Source organism: Urocampus carinirostris, chromosome 7 (assembly GCF_059441175.1).
Source record: "Urocampus carinirostris isolate Australia breed hairy pipefish chromosome 7, RoL_Ucar_1.0, whole genome shotgun sequence".
NCBI classification, from domain to species: domain Eukaryota; kingdom Metazoa; phylum Chordata; class Actinopteri; order Syngnathiformes; family Syngnathidae; genus Urocampus; species Urocampus carinirostris.
In genome coordinates, this window is record NC_142355.1 from 1196055 (window position 1) to 1216201 (window position 20147).

Below are 20147 nucleotides of genomic sequence, written 5' to 3' on the forward strand. Positions count from 1 at the left end.
TCCTTGAGTTGAAAAATAAATAATAAAATAAAAAATATAGAATACAAAAATACCCAATATAACGTCTTTTTATAGAGTATTTCAATAGTGCTACGGAAAATACGCACAGTCATAAAAATAGGGTCATATGCAAATGTGGGGGTGGGGTTTCATGTGGGCTTTTACTCCCCCGGGTGGAGTTAAAGAGCCTCATGGCATGAGGAAGAAATCATCTCCTCAGTTGGATGTCTTTTCAACATTGCGTCGTGTTGTTAAGGAATTGAATGAAAAGGAATAAATACATTTCGTTTCAAATTGGGAGAAGGCCTTTTTTAAATTGTCCTCTTTAACCGAATCAAGACGTTTTTTGGCGTCTTTTGAATGTATTATGACACAGCGAGCCTGTGCTTTTTCAATCGAAGGAAGAAAAAAATACATTCGGAGCGCTTTGCACGAATCAGAGAGCAATTGGGATGGGCGCTAAAGGGGGCTCCTCCTCGCACACAGCCGAGTCTCGTCGTCTCGCTCGCACTCTTCCAAGCGCACGTTGGGCAAGCCGCACGCTGAAGACACCGTTCGGAATAAAAGGCGCAGACGTGACCGCCACATTCTGATTTTCTATTTTTTGGAAGCGAGCGATCGATGAGGCTCCACTCCGACTTTTCCGTCGTCATGTGCGGCGCGTCGGCGGATTCGGAACCCGAATCGGGATTCTATAAGGATTCTGGAGCCGTTTCTTTGCATTGAGGGGCTTCCCAGGCGGCGATTTGCGTCCTGGTCCTGGTCCTGCGCGACTTCATGCAGACGCAAAGGTTGGTGTGCGTATAATGATTTTTTTTAAATTTTATTTTAATAAATCGGACGCGCATGTGCAAAAAAAAAAAAGAAAAAGAAAAATCAACTGTTGCTCCTAGAAAAGAAAAATACAACGTCTTCTGATCTCCTTCTTTCTCCATTTCCACTAAAAAGCGCACGCAAAAATCCTCCGGTCAATAAAAATAGGAATTCATAAGTCCTAAATCATCAATTAACAATCTACCCCCGCAGGGCCGTTGCCAGACATGGGTCACAGGGGGAGGGGGGCACAACTATTAATACCCCCACCCAGCACTGTTTCCAGTGTTTTTTCAGGGTTGTGTTTGACGCTTAGCTTTTTGGGGGAAATTTGAGTTTCTTTGCACTGAAAAGTCCATTTGGGAACGGACATTTTGTTTTGTCCCGCGGCCATTCAGCGTTAAAGGGATACAAAATGTTAAGTTCAAGGTTCACGACAGAATGAAAAATAAAGGGATGGAAATTTAGTAGAATGATGGATTTTCTAAAAATAAAACCATTCATTTTTTTTCTTTTCCCATCTAGCTTTTTTTTGACTGCTTTTTCTTCTTTTGTTCCTTTATCCTAGCTTTTTTTCCTGCTTGTTTTCTTCTTATTTTTCTCTATTATTCTTTCTTTTTTTTTCCCCTAGGTTTTCCTTTTTCTTGCTTATTATTTTTTCGTCTTCTAACTCTTTTTCCTTTCGTTTTATTTTTGTCTTATTGTTTCTTCTTTTTCTAACTTTTTTTTCTCCTTAGTTTTTTTTACTCTTTGTCTTTTTCCTTTTATTTTCCCCAGCTTTTTACTTTTTCTTTTTCCCTTTGACATTTATCAGCCCCAATGTACTAGGCACTGGCCTCCTAAGCCAGGAATTGTGGGTTCAAGTCCCGTCTGGGGTGGACCCTTTCGTTGTATCCCATCATGTTATAAATACAAAACTTCAAATAATTACTATAATGATTGGCGACTTCCATGCAATTAATTTTATGAACAATGTTTAAATATTATCTGCCTCTACATGCCCTCACTTTCTTGTGTAAATTATTTTTTATCTTTTTAAATTGTTTTTTATCCTCACTGGAAAATGTGAAACTGGAGTGCCACGTCCAATTTCGTTGTCACAATATTTTTCTTTATCATTATTTCCTTTGCTTTTTTTTAAACCGCACTCACCACAACATCAAGTCTTGGGTTGGCAGAGCGTGTCCGAGGGTGGGCAGGGATCACCCCTGCCCACCCATGGTAACGCCCCTGTAACTCCGTGTTTTAAAACACAAGTTGTGTCATTACAAGGAAGATAAGAATGGAGTATCATAAATATTGAGTCAAATAAAATTTGCGTTGTTTATGTTTTCTTTCCTTTTTCATTTCATTTTTAGCGTTTTTCGTGACATTGAAGCCTATCATGTCCGTTATTAAGGAAAAGGGAATTTTAAAAATGCAAAAAAAAAATGTGGGGGTGCTTGAGCACCTCCCAAAACCGGCCGGTTACGCCCATGGTTTTATTTCAACGCGTTTTCCTTTCTTTCAAAATAAACAAAGAAAAATGAACATGACAGCTGCAGTTAGCGAGAAGCTGTCCGATAAGGATGAAGTTTAATGACCAGCGGGTATGCAAACTACAACCCACGGGCCACACGCGGCCCGTCAGGCTTTGCAATCCGGCCCGCCTCATAGAATTGGTGTATGGATCACGACGATATAGCAAATAAACTAAACAAAAAATGTTATTAGGGTTTCCTCCTTGTGCTTTTGAGAATCTATGACACAAATACTACGACAGAATTACTATACAAATATATTAGAAAATGACTACAAAACAAAATATCAAATTTAGTGCTAAAAAACAGGGCGCCTTAATATATTATTTTATGTTTGTTCTGAAAAGAAAGACAATAGAAATATGACAAAAATACAACAACAGTAATATTACTAGAGAAATACTATGACAGCAATATAACACAAAAATATTACGACACTAATGCTACTGAAATACAACTACACTAATACTACAACACAGAAATGCTGAATAAATACTAGAAACCAAATATCATAAAGTGCTTAAAACGGGGACCTTATATATTATTTCGCTTTCATTCTGAAAAGGAACAAGAAATACTACAGAATTCTACAAAAATAGTACTACAGCGGTATTATTATCACATTAAAATACAGCATCTGTGTGGCGATATTACAAAAATACTACTACAGTTAAGCTACGTTAATGCTACAAAAATACTACAGCAATATTATAATGCACAAATACTACAACAGCAATATTAAAACACAAAAATACTAAGTAAGGATACAGAAATAAGACTACAGTAATACTACAACAATGGTGAATAAATACTAAAAAAAGCACACAAATGCTAAATACATACTAGAAACTAAATATCATAAAGTGCTTAAAACGGGGACCTCAAATATTATTCCCCTTTATTCTGAAAAGGAACAAGAAATACTACAGAATTCTACAAAAATAGTACTACGGCAGTATTATAAAATTAAAATACAGCATCTGTGTTATGATAATACAAAAATACTACGACGGTTAAGCTACGGGAATGCTACAAAAATAATTCTACAGCAATATTACAATGCACAAATATTACAACAGCAATATTAAAACACAAAATACTATCAAAGTAATGATACAGAAATAAGACTACAGTAATACTACAACAATGCTAAATAAATACTAAAAAAGTACACAAATGCTAAGTAAATACTAGAAACTAAATATCATAAAGAGCTTAAAACGGGGACCTCATATATTATTTCGCTTTCATTCTGAAAAGGAACAAGACATACTACAGAATTCTACAAAAATAGTACTACAGCGGTATTATTATCACATTAAAATACAGCATCTGTGTTGTGATAATACAAAAATACTACTACAGTCAAGCTACAGTAATGCTACAAAAATACTACAGCAATATTATAATGCACAAATACTACAACAGCAATATAAAAAAACAAAAATACTAAGTAAGGATACAGAAATAAGACTACAGTAATACTACAACAATGCTGAATAAATACTAAAAAGAAGCACACAAATGCTAAATAAATACTAGAAACTAAATATCATAAAGTGCTTAAAACGGGGACCTCATATATTATTTAGCCTTCATTCTGAAAAGGAACATGAAATACTACAGAATTCTACAAAAATAGTACTACAGCAGTATTATCTGTGTTGTGATAATACAAAAATACTACTACATTTAAGCTACGGTGATGCTACAAAATACTGCAACAGCAATATTAAAACACAAAAATACAATCAAAGTATTAATAAAGAAAAAAGACTACAGTAATACTCCAAAAATACTAAATAAATACTAAAAAAAAAGTACATAAATGCTAAATAAATAGAAAAGTAAATTTTATTAAGTGCTTAAAACGGGGACCTCATATATTATTTAGCTTTCATTCTCAATAGGAAAAAATATACTACATAAATAGCACTACAGCAATATTACACTACAAAAATACCACAAGAGCGTTCTTATAGTGAAGCTACGGAAATGCTACGAAATTACTACTACAGAAATATGACTACAGTAATTACCAAAATACAACAACCGTAATAGAACAAAAATGATAAAGAAATAAGACAGTAATACTTCAAAAATATCATAAAAATAAATATCAAACGAGATGCTTAAAACGGGGACCTCATATATTATTTAGCGTTCATTCTAAAAAGGAACAAGAAATACTACAGAATTCTACAAAAATAGTACTACAGCGGTATTATAACATTAAAATACAGCATCTGTGTTGTGATTATACAAAAATACTACTACAGCAATATTAAAACACAAAAATACTGTCGAAGTAATGATACAGAAATAAGACTACAGTAATACTACAACAATGCTAAATAAATACTAAAAAAGTACACAAATGCTAAATAAACAGAAAATGTATTAAGTACTTAAAAAGGACCTCATTTATTATTTAGCTTTCATTCTCAATAGGAAAAAATACTACATAAAGAGCACTACAGCAATATTATACTACAAAAATACCACAAGAGCGTACTTATAGTAACGCTACAGAAATGCTACGAAATTACTACGACAGAATGAATGAACGAAAGCTTTATTTGAACAAAAATACAAAACATAAACAATAAATAAATAATAATAAACAAAATAATAACAACAAAATAATGTTACATACTGTAACATGTTTGAAAAGGGGTAGTAAGAAGCAAATGCTTACATCCCCTACAGAAATATGACTACAGTAATTACCAAAAAACAACTACAGTAATAGAACAAAAATGCTAAAGAAATAGGACAGTAAAACTCCAAAAATATGATAAAATTAAATATCAAATGAAATGCTTAAAACACCTACTATATTAATATTATTATAATATAACCAACGTATTAAAAAGCAACTAGAACATATAGTGCCGCGTCCAATTTCGTTGTCACAATATGTTCAACCCATTTTCTAACCATGATAATAAAGATCTATTCTATTCTATTCTATATCGTAGACGCCCGTTTATCGGTGTATTTAGGTCCAATTGACTTGACGAGCGCCACCGGTCGTAAAAGAAGGATTTCTTGAACGGCTTCTACGAATCGAGAGCCGCAGGCCGTCGATATATCGGACGGATTCGACCAGCCGTTTATTTAACACCGTAAAAAAAGACACCGGATGAGCGGAGTGTCGGCCATTTTATCGATGGACGTGCTCCAAACGCACAAACCCCGAATCGTCATAAGATCCTTGGAATTGTCTTTATTGTCATCGATAACGACGTAGTAAGCGTTGTTTACAGCCGGATGACAAATAATAAAGATTTATGATTGAAAATGAAGAATTTCGGGATAAATGAGGCAAAAATTGTTCTAAAATATCAATGACATTATTTGGGGAATACACCAAAATCCAAGAAACAAAAAATAAGTCCATGACCTGGATGACCGAGATCCTGCAGAAATGTAATCTCCTCATCTCATCTCATTAGCTACACCGCTTATCCTCAGTAGGGTCGCGGGGGTGCTGGAGCGCATCCCAGCAATCATCGGGCAGTGGGCAGGGGACACCCTGAACTGGTTGCCAGCCAATCGCAGGGCAGAAATGGAAACAATAAATTGAATAAATAAAAAAATAAAAAAACATTTCTTTAGCGCACCCAACAGAAATGCAAATAAAAAGCAGGTTTAGCAGTGAGAACCTACAAAGATTGAAATTCAAAACTGAAAACCGACATCAATGTAAACGGATTCATTTTGTTAGCACAGAAAACCTACAAATAAAACATGCTTGCATTGAGAAGCTACAGAAATGTCAATAAATACAATATTCGGCATTGAAAACACACAGAAATATTAAAACAAATATGATTTAGCATTCAAAACGTACAGAATTGTAAATACATTTTTAGCACCGAGGAGCAACAGAATGGTTAAGAATGATCATTTAGCACCAACGACCTACAGAAACTTTAAGAAAACATTTTTGGGGGCACTGGGAATCGACAGAGATGTAAAGAAAAACACCTTCAAGGACCTAGGACTAAAAGAAACGATGTGTGGCTCCAAGAATCAGCAAAAACGTTAAAAACAAAGAAACATATTCAAGAACCTAAAACCAAAAGAAACCACGTGCGGCTCCAAGAATCACCAAAAACGTTAAAAACGAAAAAACCCTTCAAGACCTAGAACCAAAAGAAACCATGTGTGGCTCCAAGAATCATCAAAAACGTTAAAAACGAAAAACCCCTTCAAGACCTAGAACCAAAAGAAACCATGTGTGGCTCCAAGAATCAGCAAAAATGTTAAAAACAAAAAACACCTTCAAGGACCTACAGAATTTGAGATTTTTCAACAGAAAACGACAAGAAAATCACTTTGGTGCGCGTTAAAAAACAGCTTTAACACAGAGATAAATGGTAAATGTTCTGCATTTCTACAGTGCTTTTCAAGTCAATGAAGAAAGCGCTTTACAATGTGCTACACACTTACCCATCCACACATACACTCACACACCAATAGCGGCCATGCAGCCATGGAAGGCGCCGACCTGCTTATTGGGGGCATTAGGGATTCAATGTCTTGCCCAAGGACACTTCGACATATAACATACCCTCTACCTGATCCTGTTCTGTTCTGTTCCAATTGTGTTGGGCAAGACCACATCTCGTTTTATTGTGATCTACTGTGTTTTATTGCCCATTTGTAATCATATTATTGAACCCCAAGAAATTACTGATAAGGGGAAGTGGAAAACAGTCCTACAAAAACGGCGAGAAAAATGTCTTTGAGCATTGAAAACCTCCAGACATGGAAACAACCAAGAACCCGCAGACACCAAATTCAAAAACTAAACCGAGGGCCTGCCGAATGGTAAACAAACAATTGAAGGAAACACAAACAATAACACGGAGCACTAACAGCCTACAAAATCGTCAAGAAAATCGCTGTTTACTATCAAGAACCTAAAGAAATGTAAAAAAGGAACTGATCGTCCTAGCACAGAGAACCTAAAGAAACATAAAAAAAAACACATGGAAAAGTGAAGAAAAACATCGATTGAGCGGCGAGAACGTACAGAAACGGAAGGACCACAACATTTAGCACAGAGATCCTACATAAGCGTTAATAAAGACATTTTTTCACACTGAGAAACTCGAAAAGCACTGAGTAAAACACGTTTTTTTTCCAGCAGAGACAGTCTCCGGAAAAATATTTTTGGTACGGCGACATCGTTGGAAAACACCGATGCATTCAAGCTCTGTTTTTCCGACGACTCTGCAAAAACGACATAAGACCTTTCTTATTTCGACTCTGCTTACTCGGTCTCTTCGTGTCGTGATTTGTAGCGCTCCTCAGATAACAATTAGCGCTCGACGAATGGGGCCAACACAATACTCGGGCCAATCGTTTGACACAAAATAACTCCACGTTTTTGGGTTGTTTTAAACCAGGGGGGAGTGATTCTCATTTGAGCTCCAGTGGGGACCACTTGGTAGGGAAAAAAACTCACGGGGGCTGTAGCCAAAGGAAGAAGAGGGAGAAAAAAAGAGAGAGAAAGACACCGAGAAAGAAACAGAAAGAGAAAAAAATAGGAGAGAAAAGGAGAAAGAGAGGGAAAAAGGAAAGAGAGAGCGTGAAGAAGATAAAAAGAAAAAGAAGAGGACAAAAAGAGGGGACAGACAGAGAAAGAGATAAAGAAGAAGAGAGAGAGAAAGACAGCGATTAAGAAACAAAGAAAAAATAGGAGAGAAAAGAGAAAGAGAAAAAAAAGAGAGCTTGAAAGAGATAAAAAGAAAAAAATGGAAAGAGAGAAGAGCCAGGCAGAGAAAGAGAAAAATGGAAAGAAAGATGAGGAGAAAAATAGACGGAAAGAGAGAAGACAAAAAAAGAGAAAGAGGGAGAGAAAGAAAAAAACGGAGAAAGAATAAGAAAGAGAAAAATAGAAAGCGATAGATGAGAGAATCAAGTCGAATCGCGTTTCATTTCTTTGTTTGGCCCTTGATCACAATGTCTCAAAGGGCTGCACAGGTTACAATGACACCATCCCCTGATCTGAAACCGACAGGCGGGCAAGAAAAACTCAAAACCTCAGAATGAAGAAACTTCGTGGCCCCCGCCTTCATATGGAGCACGACGACGCCGCATTCGGTCGCGCCGCCCGAGACGAGCGCTAAAAGCGCCACGAGACGAAATGCCGAGACTCAAAGTGACCCAAACGCACCTTATTACTTTTGAAGAGAAAAGAAATAGGAAAAAGAAGACAAAATAAATTCAAAAAAGGAAAGAAAAAAAGAAAAAAAAAGAAAAACGAAAAGAGAACAATGAAGAAAAAAATCTAAGAAATAAAAAAAAAGTTAAACTCAAGTAAGATGAAAAAAATTAAAAAGAAAAATGTGAAAAGAAAAAAAAGGGAAAATTGCATTTTTTTTCGTTTTCCCCCCATCTTAAATTCTTTTTTTTGCTGTCTTTTCTGCCACTTTTCTTTTAATTACCATTTTCCTTTTTAACCTCTTTTTCTTATTCCTCCCTTCTTATTACTATCCCTTCATCTTGTCTTTCTCTGAGAACGGCTGGCTAAAATGGGAAGAAAAAGGCTGCTTTTTGCCCTCTTAAATTCTCCGTACTACACTATACACAAGAGTGACATCTAGTGGACAACTCTAATACACTGTCCCTTTAAGAAGAGCGGAATGTTTTTACAGAAAAGCTTATTTGGTCCAACCTCAAGCGGATCCTAGCTTCCAAGGCCCCCAACTCTATTGAGTTCGAGACCCCTGGTGTAAACAAATTACTCATACATTGAATGATTCATATTGGACGTTCTTCACAGAGGATAAAGAATACGTGTCAGCCTCAGTTGACAAAAATGCTTATTTAAGACACATATTAGCTCAGAAACCACTCAGCTAAATATCTTTTTTCATTATTACTGATTAGCGCAAAGGGCTAGCAGTTTTATACCAATTTCTAAAATAACCACTTATGTAATGTCTATAATATTCCTGTTATTACCTGGTTTTATATAAATCTATTACAGGATTTTTATAGAAAGAATGGAGGAAGTTAATCATGTACGGCAGGGCTCGCTAACTCAATTGAGTCGGGGGCCGCCGACGCACAAGAGAGAAAGAGACAGTGAGAAATGGAGACAGAAAAAGAAAAATTTAAAGTGAGAAAGATAAATAGAAAAAGAGAAAGAAAGACAAAGAGAAAGGGAATAGGGAGAAAGCTAGGAAGATAGAAATAAAGAAAGGAACTAAAGAAGAGAGGAGGGAAGAAAGGTAAAAAACAGAAAAGTAGAAAGGGAGATGACAAGAGAGGTAAAGCAGAAGGGAGCAGAAGAGAAAGAGCAAAATGAGAGTGAAACAAAGAGAAAGAGAGAAGAAAAGGAAGAAAGAGACATAGCGAGAAAGAGAGAGAGAAAAGAGAGCAGGAGAAACAGAGAAGAAAATCAGAGAGACAAAGAATGAGAAAAGAGAGAAAGTGAGAGAAAGAGAAAAAAAAGAACAAAGCGAAAAAGAAAGAAAAGAGAAAGAAACAAGAGAACAAAAAGAGAGAGAAACGGAAGAAAAGAGAAAGAAAAATAGAGCGAAAGAGAAAGAGGGGAAAATAAAAAGAGAGAAAAGGGAGAGACAGAAAGAAAACACAAGCTACAGCGTCTTTGTGAGCGGCTCCTCTCATTAGCGACATCAAGTGGAGCTTTTTTCAAGAACGCAGCTCATTTTTCTCTTGCACTTCTCTCAGCATCGTCTCGCGGGCCCCTACGTCATAGGCTGAAATTCGACACGTGGGCTGGCGCTCAACAGTGATTGGTTCAGTCCCTTCTCCCTTACCTTTCCAACTTGTTGCCGTCCAAACTCACTTTAGTCGTCGGGCGGGCGAGCAGGGAGGACGAGAAGCCGCCTCAGGTGGTCTCTTTCCGGGATTGTCGTCTGAACATATCGCCCCTTCTTCTCTTTGGCCAGGCGGAGGAGCGAAGGGCGACCCCGAGACGGATGGATGGTGATGGGGGAAAGAGGCAGACCCTCGGCGCTTGACGTTTGCCGAGTCCTCGCTCTCCTGCTCTCGCTCTTCCCTTCAGGTAAGACGCCATTAAGGACGAAAAGGGGACAAAAGTGTCTTTCGTCTCACTTCCATTTTGAGAAACTTGCTAGCAAGTGTTTGTTTTAAAGCGGCGGCTTTTGGCGCCGCTGAAAATGTCGTAAATCGACCAACGTGTCGTAAAAGACAGCTCAACGCCAATTGGGTAGGCAATAAGCAACTCGTGATTGCGACAATTGAAGTGTCGGAAAAGGACCAAAAGTGTCATAAAAGTCAGCTGATGGGAGTACCGTAAATTCCGAACCATAGAGCGCACTTGATTATAAGCCACAACCACCACATTTTAAGAGGATAACCACTTTTGTACTTACACAAGGCGCACCTGTATATAAGCCGCATGCGCCCACATTAAAACATGTAACACAATCACAAATTTAACCCAAACCTGACTTTGAGTCCCGCGATTGTAACTGAATATAAAGTCCACAGTCCATAAAACACAGCCGGCAAAATGATTGGAAATTGATACCGGTACTTAAGGTTTGATGCAGACCTGCAGAGTCCGGGTCCCGTTGAAAATAATCCAAGGGGGAAAAAATGTATATTTCCAAACACTTCGGCACCAGAATTCTTCAGGGCAAGGAGTCGATTCCTGGAATCGACGCATTTTTGTGCGTTAAAACCCATGTTCATAGGATAGAAAGTCATCCAAAGAGTAGTTGTCAAACGGGACGAAAAAAACGAAGATAGAAGCAGACAATTAAAACAATAAATCACAAAAAGAGCAAAGTAAAGGTTTCACTGTTTCTGATCAATGATATTTCCCGCATCCATCTCCTCACTTTCTAAGTCAAGTCTCATTTTTTTATATCGTCACAACATATCTGAAAGGACACGATATCATGGGCAGCACGGCAGCGGAGTTTGTATGTTCTCCCCGGCACTCCGGTTACCTCCCACATTCCAAAAACATGCATTTCAGGTGAATTGGCCGGTCCATATTGTCCCTAGGTGCGAATGAGTTGTCTGTCCCTGTGTGCCCTGCGATTGGCTGGCAACCAGTTGAGGGTGTCCCCTGCCCACTGCCCGGAGATGGCTGGGATGGGCTCCAGCCCCCCGCGACCCTAATGAGGATAAGCGGTACGGCTAATGAGATGAGCTGAGATGACACGATATCATGCATAAAACGTGACGAACATTTTTCTTGTGAAGTGTCTTCTGGGTGACGCACAATCAAATATGGATGGGGACAGTCAATCCCTCCGAAGGTGTTTTTGTCATTTCCAAAAGCTCCAAAAATAACAAAGCGCTTTCGGGCATAAATACATTCGCAACGGAGAAGGATACGCAAACATAGTTTGCGTGATCAATGAGGGAGTGGCGAGCTTAGTCATCCGCCAAATTCTCAACGACGTCTCCATTTTTTTTTTTTTGCATACCTGTGAGAAAATATTTGTCGAAGGCAGGCTTCCACTCCCGTCAGATTCACCTAAAAACAATTAGGGTTTGTACGGATGCTTGAAATCAAGTCAAGTCATGTTTATTTGTGACGCCCTTAATTAGAAAGAGTCTCAAAGGGCTGCACAAACCACAGATTATTGCAACCACAGACTAATGTGACGCCGTCGCCCTTCATCCACCCGCTACTTTAATTGACCAGTTAAAGTCATGTCACACAAAATGTACTTTTTCCTCTTCATATGTATTGAAATGTTATTTAATCCTATTACATATCAGTTGTACTTCTGAACAGCTAGCTGTGAAAACAAAGTTTATACTTTGTAGTACATACTATTTTTCTATTTTAATATTTTTCGAGAGGCATTAGCTGATTAGCATAGGGTTTTATCCCACATGAATCTGAACCATGTGTTTTCAAGGTCGAGTAAATGCTTGAATTTCGAAATTGTCGTCGTTGCCGTGTTTCCCGGTAATCTGACTCAATAGGCTGCGGTTTAAATTCAGAAACATAAAAAGTGCGTAAAAATGACGGCGACGGTGGCTCTGGTCCTCGCTTTTGAGTTGAATGTGAAGCATTACTGCCCCCTACTGTCGCAACCGAGGTGACAAGTTTATTGGTAAGATTATTAGTTTTAGGAAGAGGTGGATAACCCCTATTTGAAGCCCATATTTGCTCGAAAAGCCTTCAAATTGGAGTAAGAAATGTTCAATATTGCAAAAGAAAGAATAGTTGATATGAATTCAAATCAAACTATCAGCTCTCTGAAAACAGTGCAGGAAATGAAATGAGCTGCAACTCTGAAAGCAGCAAAACTGAAATGGCTATCTGATCATTCATTCATTCATTATCTGCACCGCTTATCCTCAGTAGGGTCGCGGGGGTGTTGGAGCCCATCCCAGCTATCTTCAGGCAGTGGGCAGGGGACACCCTCAACTGCTTGCCAGCCAATCGCAGGGCACACAGGGACAGACCACTCACTAGGCACAATTTGGACCGGCCAATGAACCTAACACGCATGTTTTCTGAATGTTGGACAGAGGAAACCCATGCAAGCACAGGGAGAACATGCAAACTCCACACAGGAGGTTTGATCTCATGACCTCAGAACTGTGCCGCACACACGCTAACCACTGCGCCGCCGTGCTGCCTCTCTGATCATTAATGAGTTAAAATTTCAATATTTCTGCAGCCATGTTGTGAAAATACTCCATCAGTCTGAGTCATTATGATTTTCTAGTGAAATGAATTTTTGTTGTGGTTGAGTCATATTATGCCGACTTATTTCTCTTTCTCCCTTTCTTTTTCTTTAATACTGTCTTTTTCACCCTTTTCTCTTTCCACCTGCATTAATGAACCTGTTGAGCGAGGGTGCCCTGTCTGCTTAATAAGCTCAGCCGGCCCTTCCTGTCCTACAGAAACAGGAATATGGCCGTCTATAGAAGCGCTCAAATCGGGCCACGAGAAAAAGCGTAGGGACCCTGAACAGGATGGGAAGACCGCCTTAGCCCGACCCCCTTAGCCCGACCGCCTCAGCCCGACCGCCTTCTCTCAATCGCCTTGCCGTCTGTGTCCCCGACAGGCGGCCTCCCGTGCAAGATCCTCAAGTGCAACTCTGAATTCTGGGCGTCCGGCAGCAAGACGGCCCCAGAAGAAGAGTTCTGCGCCGCCTTACGGGCCTACGAGGCCTGCGTGCGTCGTACCGCCCGCACCTGCAGGGGCGACCTGGCCTACCACTCGGCCCGCCACGGCGTCCACGACCTCATGAGCCAGCACAACTGCTCCGAGGAAGGGGCGGCCGGACCCCTGACCCCCCATCCCCCGTCGCAACCGCGCGAGCGGGGACCCACGGGCGAGCCGGAGCTCTGCCGCTACACCGCCGCCGCCAATTTCAGCCACTGCGGCTTTTTCGGGGACCCCCACCTCAGGACTTTCCGGGACGGCTTCCAGACCTGCAAGGTGGAAGGGGCCTGGCCCCTGGTTCACAACAAATACCTGTCGGTTCAGGTCACCAACACGCCCGTCCTGCCCGGCTCCTCCGCCACCGCCGCCACCAAGGTAAGCCGGCTTTTCGGAGCACCGGGTACCGTGTACCGGGCAGGATGTCTAGCGTGCAGGAAGTACGTGTGTTTTTTACTTTAGTTTGTTCATTTTTGTGGACTCTGTCATAAATTGGATGTCACAAAGTCTTCAAAAGTTTTGAATCAAACTGTAAGAACCCTGGATGAGTTAAAGCTTTAAATCACTTTGAAGGATTCAAGCAATTTTAACCTTTCGACGCGAGAGTTTGCGCACGCGTGAAGTTTTGATTTTGTTTTGAAAAAGTAACACGGCTTTTACTCGAGAGTTAAAGCTTTAAAATGGATTCGACTCGTGCTTTAACTCACGAGTTAAAGCTTTAAATGAATTTTGAATATTTGAGCTGCTTTTTCTCTTCAGGGCGAGTTAACACAAGTTTAAAAGCCTCGATTGTGTGTCTTGATAAGAGGCAAAGCAGCTCTAACTCATGAGTTAAACTTCTACCAGTTTAATTGCCGTTTTAGCCGATGAGTTAAAGCTTTAAATCATCTCTAAGGATTCAAACCGTTATGACGCTTCAACTCGAGAGATCAAACAAGTTTGCGGTTTTCATATTCTCTTGATTTTGTTTTGAAAAAGTATCGCAACTTACCTCACGAGTTAAAGCTTTAAAATGGATTCGACTGGTGCTTTAACTCGCGAGTTAAAGCTTCGGATCAATTTTAAGCATCCGCGCTTTAATGCTTAGACTTGAGACGTAATGCCAGTTTAAAAGCCTCGATTGTGTGTCTTGATAAGATACTTGAGAGTTAAAGCTTTAAAACGGTTAACGTATGTTTTAACTCGCGAGTTAAAGCTTCCGATGATTGTTAAGCATCCTTTAATGCTTCGACTCGAGAGTTAATGCAAGTTTAAAGCTTCAACGGTGTCTCTTGGATCGTCGGAGAGCTTTAACTCCAGAGTTAAAGCTTTAACAGCACTATCGAAAACAAAGTTGTACCTTGTCGTGGAGGGAATTCCGGTTCCTAACGGAAAACCGGTTATTTTGGCTCCGTTCGCTAATTTGCCAATGAGACAAAAAAAAACGGTGCTTGTGTTTTTAGCGCGGGCCGGCTCAATGCTACATGCTAACGATGACACCAGGCCCGACTATCATATTGCCGCGGAACTGTCGCTGCTTTTCTTTGTACTCACTCATGCCGAGGGTGGTTTTCTTCTTCCGGGGGGACCGGGATGTCGTTGCAGCTGACGATCATCTTCAAGAAGTTTTCCCGGTGCGCGGAACAAAAGACGTATCGCGCCGAAACGGACGATCTTCCCGCCGCCTTCGCCGACGGCTCCAGGAACGGCGGGGGGCCCGACGCCCCCCACGGGGCCGAGGCCCTCCGGATCCTGGAGAGAGCGCCGGGCCGGCACGTGGAGATCCGGGCCCGCTACATCGGCGCCACCCTGGTGGTGCGGCAGGTGGGCCGCTACCTGACCTTCGCCGCCCGCTTGCCCCAGGAGGTGGCGCTGTCGGCGGAGGACGAAGAGCGCCAGGACCTGCACCTCTGCCTGCACGGCTGCCCGGCCGATCAGCGCATCCCCCCGGGGGAGATCCGGTCCGGAGGGAGGTTCGGCTACCGCTCGGCCGCCGCCAAATGCAAAGAGCGCCTCCCGGTGGAGGATCTTTACTTCCGCTCCTGCGTTTTCGACTTGTTGTCGTCGGGCGATGTGAATTTCACGCTGGCGGCTTTCTACGCCCTGGAGGACGTCAAGGCCTTGCACTCCGACAGCAGGCGCCATCATATCTTCGGACGGGACGCCTTCGGGAGCGCCGCCGCCCCCCGCGGACGCCTGCTGCTCCACCTCGCCGCCGTCCTCTTGTGCCGAGCGCTAGCGCTTTAACTGTGCTTCGAGGCGGGGGTGTCGAACGTGCGGCTCGCGGGCCGGACGGGGGCGAGAGAGAAATGAGCTGCGGTTTGAAATATGTCCACTTGAGGTCGCCAGAGACACGTGGCACTCGCTTTATTTTTCTCTTATCCTTCTTTCCTTACTTTCTTTTTCTTTCTCCTAGTCTTTTTTTCATCTCTTGCTTTTTTAACACTTTTTTCCTCAATTCCTCTCCTTTTTCTCTCATGGTTTTTGTCTCGCTCTTTCTTTGTTTCTCTCAGCTGTTTATTTCTCACTCGTCCTCAGGCTCCTTCTGTATTTTTCTCATCTTTCTCAGACTCGTGCTTTTTTCATTCTCACTCTTTTTCTTTCTCCTTTTGGCTCCCTTCCCTCTTTTATACTCTTGCTTTTTCTTTCACATGATTTTTCTCTTTTCACTTCTCTTTTTCACTTTCTTTCCTTGCTTTCTCTCTCTCTTTCTTTTTCCTTGTCTTTTTCTCATGTCTCTTGCTTTCTTTAACACTTTCTTCCTCAATTACTCTCATTTTTCTGTCATGGTTTTTGTCTTGCTCTTTCTTTCTTTGTTTCTCTCAGCTGTTTATTTCTCACTCTTCCTCAGTCTCCTATCTTTTTCCTCACTTTTTCATACTCATGTTTTTTTCTAATTCTATCCTTCTTTCTCTTTTTTTGCTTCCTTCCCTCTTTTACTCTTGCTTTTTTCTTTCACACTATTTGCCTCTCTTTCCCTGTTTCTCTCATTCTCTTCCCTCTTTCCTCCTAGCTCAGAGTTTTGACACCTCTAGCTTACAGGGACGGGAACAAAAACGAGGTTTTCCCGCAGAATGTGGTTATGTTCCTGTAGGAATTTCAGAAACTCCCTGGGAATTGACAATGTCTTTGTCTCCTAAGCGACATCCGTGCTAATCAGTTAGCGTGATCAAAATTGGTCCTTTTGTGCTAAGCACTGGCACTTTATCTCAGAGGGGCGAAAACAAAAAAGCTTTCCTCGCAGAATTTTGGGGCACGTTCCTGCAGGATTTGAGGACATTTTAAGTAACGTTCCGCAACATTGGTGCGAAATAGTTAGCTCTTTTTGCGCTAATCGCTAACTCTTTAGCGCAGAGGGACGACAAAAGAAAGACGTTTCCCACGGACCCTGGGTACATTGGCGTGGGAATTTAGAAAAATTGCTCAGAGAGTCATCAACACGTCCAGGAAAATCACGGGCTTCTCTGTTCCTAGTCTGCAGGACATCGGCGACAACATTGTCGAGGAGTCCTCTCACCCCGGTCACTGCCTCTTTGACTCGACGCCACAGGTCCCTAAAAACAATCTCGGAGACGGTCTCTTCCCCGGGGCCATCACAACCCTAAATGAGGACGCCAAAATCCATTTGACACCCGTGCTAAATCGTGAGCTTGCGTTGCCCATCGAGGAGGACATCGTGCGGCAACGAGTACAATGCTGACCTCTTTTGGAGTGCTAGCGTTTTAGCTAGGACGCTAATGCTAAAGGGACCTTTTCCTGAGTAAAGAAGGTTAGGAAATCGAAATGTAGGGAATTGCCTTTTTTTGAACTGTCGAGTCAAAAAAATACTTTTGAAAAAAGGAAAAGAAAAAAACGGAACAAGAAAACATATATTTGAAATACTGAAAAAGAAAACGGTCCACAAAAGTATCCATCGAATAAAATCAAATCCGGCCCGCGAGACAATGCTGAGAAAAGTGCAAGAGAAAAATGAGCTGCACTTTTGAATATGTCCACTTGATGTTGCCAAAGCCTGGCACCACTTACAAAGCAACTTAAACTTTATTTTCTGCTCTTCCTGTCTTATTTTTTTTTCTTTGTATCTGAATACAACCTGTCTTTCTTTTCTCTTCGTCTATTTTTCTCCCGCTTTTTCCTCCATCTTTTGCTCCTATCTCCCATTTTCTCTCCCTTTTTTTTTCTTTCACTGTATCTGACCCCTTTCTTTTTGTCTCCTCTCTTTTCTTGTTCTCCCCTTTTCTCGCCGTGTATCTCCCCTTTTTCTTATTTGACTTTCTTCCTCTCACTTTTTCTTTTCTATTTCTCCCTTTTTCTCGCTCTGTATCTCCCCTTTTTCTTATTTGACTTTCTTCCTTTCGCTTTTTCTCTCCCGTAGTTCTCCCTTGCTTTCCTTTCCTATTTTTCTTTTCTTTTTTCTCTGTTCCTCTCCTCCTTTCTCTCTCCCATTCCTTTTCTCTTTATCCCCGTCTTTCTTTCTCTGGCCCGGTGAGTTATTTTGCTCTCACATGACTTTGCGACGACTTTTTCAAGCGAAGGCAACGTGCTTCCTTCGAATCCCCAATTACAGACTATTCTAGAAAAACAACAATAAAAACCTGTCTTTCGTTGCTAAGGTCCTTTAAACGAGACGGAAATGGATCAATTGTGGAATTTCGTCCTCATTTCAACTTGAGCTTTTGGAAACACTGAAGTATTTGTCACTGTCGCCCATCTTTTCTCACGTTTGGTGCTCGGCGACGCCGCCGGAGCGATTGTTAGGCGAAATGGCGTTTTTTGTGCTTTAGTATTTGTGTTTTGGATTGTACATGGAGTGTGCGTGTTGTGTTGACTTACTGTGAAGTTTTGTTTTTGCCAGACGTGCAAAATGCTCGTCTTTTGTGTGTTGACCGTTGCCAAACGAACGCACTTTACGTTGTGATTGTCTTCTTCGTGTTCGGAATCGAAAATCGGCTGCAAAACCAACAAAAGATGTTCAAAAAAACTGCCAGCTGTTTGTCATGTGGATTATTTATTGAATAAAAAAACACTTAGAAGTGAAATGTCTGTGGTGGCTTTTTTCCTTGGGGTTTTACTGCCCTCTGCTGGATGTTTGGTAGAACTGAAATCAATTCTGCGTTGGATCATATTTTGGTCATTATTAGTGGAAAATAAAAACAAATAATCGTAAAATGCCTGCAGACTTGTAAAAGTTGTTTGTGTCCCATTTCATCTGACATTTGCTAAACATATAAAACTTCTATTAGTTTTTAAATCCCCAATATGTCATAAAAGACCACTAGATGGCACTGTCGTCTTATGCAAAGGAAAACCAATGCCATAGGGCAAAGCGTAGCAGCAAGATCCCAGACAAACAGAGGCTATAATACCAATGACTCCACCTAAGGTATTTTAAAAATTTCTAGTGTTATGATAGTTCGTGTTATTTAACTAGTGTTCAAATCGATGTTTTTTGAGGAAAAGTAGAAAGAAACCCCCCCAAAAAAATATAACAAATCCACAAAATTGAGCTGTCATCTTTTGCAAAGTGGAACTCGTTTTAAGGCTCAAGAGGGAACAAGTTGAAAAAACGGATTTTCAAGATCTCATCTCATCAGCCACACCGCTTATCCTCAGTAGGGTCGCGTGGGTGCTGGAGCCCATCCCAGCAATCATCGGGCAGTGGGCAGGGGACACCCTGAACTGGTTGCCAGCCAATGGCAGGGCACACGGGGACAGACAACTCACTCGCTCATTCACACCTAGGGACAATTTGGACCGGCCAATTCACCTGAAATGCATGTTTTTGGAACGTGGGAGGAAACCGGAGTGCCCGGAAAACCCACGCAAGCACGGGGAGAACATACAAACTCCGCACAGGAAGTCTGGAGCTGGATTTGAACCCACGACAGGTTCCCATGACATGAACTGTGCCGCACAAGCGCTAACCACTGCTCTGCCGTGCTGCCCGGATTTTCAAGATAAATCTAAAAAAAAGACAAAATGAAGGAGTAGAAACCCAAAAAAAGAAAAAAAACAAATAGACAAACGTAAGCTATCATCTGTTGCCAAGTGGAACTCGTTGGAAAAAACGGATTTTCAAAATAAATCTAAAAAAAAAAAAGACAAAAGTGAAGGAGTAGAAACCCCAAAAAATAAAAAGAAAGGAAAACAAGTAGACAATTAAGTAAAGTAAAACGTTGATTTATGAATAGAAAAAGAAACAAGGTTCGGAAAAAAAACGAGATTTTTCCTCCCCAAAAATGTGAAAAAAAAAAAAACTGAAATCAAAGACAAGTAAAATCAAGAAAGCAAAGAGTAAACGAGACGTCCCATTTGAGCCGTCGCCTGTCGCTAGGTAGAACTCGGGAGTTCAGGCCAGAGCAGAAAACAAGGGGAAAAAAGATTTTCAAAATAAAACTCACGAGACAAAAGGGATTTGAACTTTTATTCTCTCGCCGGCGCGTCTCGTTTGGAACAAGTATTTGTAAAAACGACGAGAGAATGGACACACGAAAGCGGCTCGGAAGGGTCACTTATCGAACGGGTCCCGGCAAAAAAAACATAAATAGAAATAAAAGTCATGGATATTCTTCCTTTCCGAAACAGAAATTCAGTCCAAACTCATTTGGTGCAAATTCTTTGGAGGAAAATATCAAATTGGATCAAATGATATTCATTTCAGTTCATCCTATAAATAGAACACGGAA

At 40.8% G+C, this 20147-nt stretch overlaps 1 protein-coding gene across 1 annotated transcript; it reads left to right on the top strand.

The window, feature by feature from the left end:
* The first annotated feature begins 382 nt into the window (after positions 1-382).
* On the top strand, positions 383-18479 carry rgma (repulsive guidance molecule BMP co-receptor a). The gene is made up of 4 exons (XM_088339491.1): positions 383-791; positions 10268-10383; positions 13385-13860; positions 15067-18479. The coding sequence occupies exons 1-4, from the start codon at positions 778-780 to the stop codon at positions 15706-15708; spliced, it is 1248 nt and encodes a 415-aa protein (XP_088195617.1). The 5' UTR covers positions 383-777; the 3' UTR covers positions 15709-18479.
* Positions 18480-20147: the final 1668 nt, after the last annotated feature.

Excerpts from the sequence above, each read along its gene's own strand:
- rgma (XM_088339491.1), top strand. Across the intron at positions 10,384-13,384 it reads GCTCTCGCTCTTCCCTTCAG|GCGGCCTCCCGTGCAAGATC; the intron begins GTAAGACGCCAT and ends TGTCCCCGACAG. Across the intron at positions 13,861-15,066 it reads CCGCCACCGCCGCCACCAAG|CTGACGATCATCTTCAAGAA; the intron begins GTAAGCCGGCTT and ends ATGTCGTTGCAG.